At 31.1% G+C, this 4,131-nt stretch overlaps 1 protein-coding gene across 1 annotated transcript; it reads right to left on the minus strand.

Annotated features, from left to right (window-relative positions):
- Nucleotides 1-2,423: 2,423 nt before the first annotated feature.
- Nucleotides 2,424-3,614, minus strand: LOC140431439 (uncharacterized). Its single transcript, XM_072519368.1, has one exon. The coding sequence runs from the start codon at nt 3,612-3,614 to the stop codon at nt 2,424-2,426; it is 1,191 nt and encodes a 396-aa protein (XP_072375469.1).
- Between the last annotated feature and the right edge of the window lie 517 nt (nt 3,615-4,131).

Genomic DNA, 4,131 nt, shown 5'->3' on the forward strand with positions numbered 1-4,131 from the left:
CTTACCACTTGTACCAATAACCAAAAGGAAAAAATATGAATCCAAAAAACCGTTTGTACCTAACTGGAGTAAATCAGATCCACAATATGAACACATTGAAAATGAAGGTGCTAAAGAAGTATATGAAAATGTAAAGAGGCAGGTACGTCAATACACTCCACTACAAATTTTTGAAATGTTTTTTGATGAAGTTGTTTACAACCATATCATAACAGAAACACAACGCTATGCTAAAGAGCAAAAAAATAAACATGGTTACTCAATAACAGCTGAAAAAATTAAAATTTTTATTGGATTTCTAATTTTTACTGGATACCACAAATTACCCAGCGAGAGGGACTACTGGTTCGAACAAGAAGACTTGGGAATACCGCTTGTAAAAAATGCATTAAGTCGTAACGCATATTTAGAAATAAAGCATCTAATCCATTTTGCAAATAATTCCGAAGCTGACAATAACAAACATGATAAGTCATTCAAAATTAGACCTTTGCTAAAATAAAATTTTGGTTTTAAACTGTGAGTAGATACTCTATACCATTCCTGGTACAAAATGTGGTGGGGGAAACCGGTTTTATTCAAGGTCAATCAAGTTCAAGGTCACGCGAAGGTTGCGTGGAGGTAAAGGTTACCCAAAGGTCAAATCCAAGGTCACGTAAAGGTAAAGGTCACGCAAAAGGTCAAGTTCAAGGTCACGCGAAGGTTACGTTCAAAGTCACGTGGAGGTAAAGGTTACTCAAAGGTCAAATCCAAGGTCACGTAAAGGTAAAGGTCACGCAAAAGGTCAAGTTCAAGGTCACGAGGAGGTCAAGTTCAAGGTCACCCAAAGGTCAAGTTTAAGGTCACGTAAATGATATTAAAGGTCGTGTAATGATCAAGTTCAAGGTCACAGTGACAGTCAAGGTTAGGATAGGATATTAGTATAATAAAAACTATTATTAAAAAAATAATTATTTATTAACTATTTATTACACTGTTATACATATCTCTTAAATTTTTAAGTGCAGACTTACATAAATGACAACTGGATTGCGCCGGTGCTGTACCTTCAATTTCTGTTCTCCACTCGGGACGATTAAAATGTACAAAACATGGCAGACGAGTCTGAACTTCAAAATCTTGAACTGCTTTTGTGGGTAATTTATACCAAAATCGAAGTAATTCCAACGGTTCCACACATTTTCTAAAGTATGGTAGGGTAAAGTTTTCTAATTCTGCTTCAGTAAACTTGTGCAAAGGTTTTTGCGGATGTTGAGCCATTAATTTTGCTTTGTGACAACACTCCATTGCTATTAACCTGTTAATGTTCTTAAACATCAAACTTACTTTTTATTTATGTAAATCAAGGTCACCTCTACTCAGCAACTAAGGCATGCGCAGTGTTTAAAATGTAAACTACATAAATTGAGGATTTTAAAAGCGATCCTTAGTAACATTTAGTTCGTCGTAATATAAGTTAAACAGTAAATAATTTTCAGAAATTTAGTAAAATTTTGTTCGTCGTGAGATTAGAAAGGTAATAAATATTTTTCAATCAATATAGCTGCTAACATTATTAATTTTTAGAATTTAGTCATGGATGCATGTTTAGATGGTACAAAAACTCTCAACGTAGCTGAAGCTGTCCGAAATTTGCAATGGGTTTTGAATGAAAAGGCATACGATTTTGAATACGAAGCCGAACGAGCTACCATAAGAATGAGAAGATATACGGTAGAAGAGTGCAATAAAAAATCAGCAACATATTATACGGGAGCGAGAATCTGTGAATATTATTTATCTAATCAAATATGCATGTGTTGCTTTTTAAAAAAAAATTAAAAATCTAGGGCTGACTGATTTTTTACAGCAACTCAAAGATGTTCTACCTAAACATTTTTTTGAAGATGAAGGGGTAGAAACTAAGAAATAAAACAAAAATAATGTAATATATATTTTTATTTTTGCATTAAAAAAGTATTATACAACCAAAATACATTAGATAAAGCACAAATACATTTTTTACTATTATGATAAAAACAAGCAGGTTCCTTAACTTCTAATGATGGTTGTTCATCCAATTCGTATAAAGGAACAGCAATGTATTTTTTTAAATAATTTTTCTTTTCCAACCCTTTGACGTAAACTGCATCAGCGTTTTGTGTAATATCCTTTAAAATATTTGCAAAATGATAAAGGGGTGTATAACCAAAATTCCAATCAATGCAGTGATAATTTCTTGTTAACCAAGTTGCCTGTCTGTGTAAATCGGAGGACAACATTCTAATAGGAAACGGAGACTTGAATACATAATGACAAATTTGTGTTCCATTAAAAGCAGCAAGTTCTTTCACTACAAATTTATTATTTTCTATTTTAAACCCTTGAACGTATATTACCAGATTCATTTTAACAACTAACATTTTGACTATGATACAGACCTTTTATTGCTGTCTCACAATTTTAGTTAAAGGATTGTAACAGAATTCTTTTTCATGCAATATTAAGCAATAAGCGGAAACATTGGTTCCTACAGATTTACTAGTTTCAAATTCTATTCTCAAAACAACAGAGCCACTTTGAATTATTTCTTTTTGTTTTGAACAATCAGTATGCACTATAGGAGCATACTTTTTAAATTCTTCTGGACTGAATATTGGTTGATTAGTTTGAATATGATAATAAGATTCTTGGAAATTGGCAAACATCTCATACAACGTTGCAAAACGGTTGGTGTCAAAATCTAAGTTGAGATCTTGATAACGATATCGCTCCGAATTAAGAAACATACGGATATTTGTTAGATTGCAGTGATCAAATTTACTCATATCTTTCAGCATTTTTTCTTTTCGACCATCATGGAAAGCTACTACAATGTGTCGAGGACTTTCTAGCTTTGTAGTTGTTTTTACTGGCCAAGTATGACGTGTTGAATTATTTAAAGTGGGATACTCAACCAATTCCCAACTTCTAAATTTAATAGGTAGTTCTATGTTACTACGAACTATTTTGTTTAATCGCAATTGTTCGTTAATATTGGGTAAAATATGAGGTACATTCCAATATAGTTTATTAATTGCAATTTTTGGTTTTACTGTTTCATATGTAGCAATAATAGCATCAATATCATCTTTATCTCGTATTAAGACTAATTCTTGTCTTATGTTTATTATAATTTTTTGAAAATCTTCGAAAAATCCGGACCAAATTTTTAACGGTATGCATACGTTAAAATTCCCATGGTTATCAATTACCAGTTTATCACCTTTTGGAAACCATCCAGCATTTTGTAAGAGTTTACTTTGATTTTCATTAAGAGACAAATAATTTTTCAAAGTCGAAATTAAACCAATATTTCGTACAGAATCAATTATAACACCGTTTAACTCATACCTTAATTCTCTAAATAAATATGATATACCGTTATTAATAAATTGAAATTTTGTTGGAACTTGATTTTTATCGGTTAACATTTGACCTTCAATGTAAATATAACTGTTACATGGTAAAGTATAGGCGTCTAAATCTTGAATAGGAATTCTAATTTCATCATTATAGTTTAAATTTGATGTATATGGTTGATAAGTGTGATACTGATAATCTAGTTGTATCGCTAAAAGGTTGACCCAACACATGTAACATTTCCATTATATTAAAACTTAATAACCAAGTGATTTCAAAAATTTACGATTTTTAGATGTTGACAGCTTAGATGTTATCCTTCTACTAATTGTTTTAATGAGATGACGTCTTTTATAGGAATGTTTGGGATAGTTACTTTAATGAAACCGCAAAACCATTTTACTTTATTTTTTTAAGATGTAGCCGAACAGTAATTGTCTCTTTATTAAAATTAACTAAATTTCCTTGTTGATCTAAAACACGAACAGTTATGTTGCTTATCGTCTTGTTGCTTACAGGATAATACAAGATGGTTAACGGTTGCTCGACTATTTTATACCCATTAGGAACTTGAGGAAAAAAATTATGAATAATATGCACAGCCTTTCCATTTAAGAAAGATACAACAGCAATATTACAATCAATACAGATAGTATTTACTTTTAAAATATTTACCACATTCGTGGATATATGAAGTTTATTTGGTATTAGTTTAACTCTTTCGAAACCTAGTAAACTTCCTATAGAATT

Source organism: Diabrotica undecimpunctata, unplaced genomic scaffold, assembly GCF_040954645.1.
Source record: "Diabrotica undecimpunctata isolate CICGRU unplaced genomic scaffold, icDiaUnde3 ctg00000848.1, whole genome shotgun sequence".
Taxonomy (NCBI): domain Eukaryota; kingdom Metazoa; phylum Arthropoda; class Insecta; order Coleoptera; family Chrysomelidae; genus Diabrotica; species Diabrotica undecimpunctata.

Coding starts and splice junctions, on each gene's coding strand:
- LOC140431439 (XM_072519368.1), bottom strand. CDS start 3,614: ATGTGTTGGGTCAACCTTTTAGCGATACAACTAGATTATCAGTATCAC.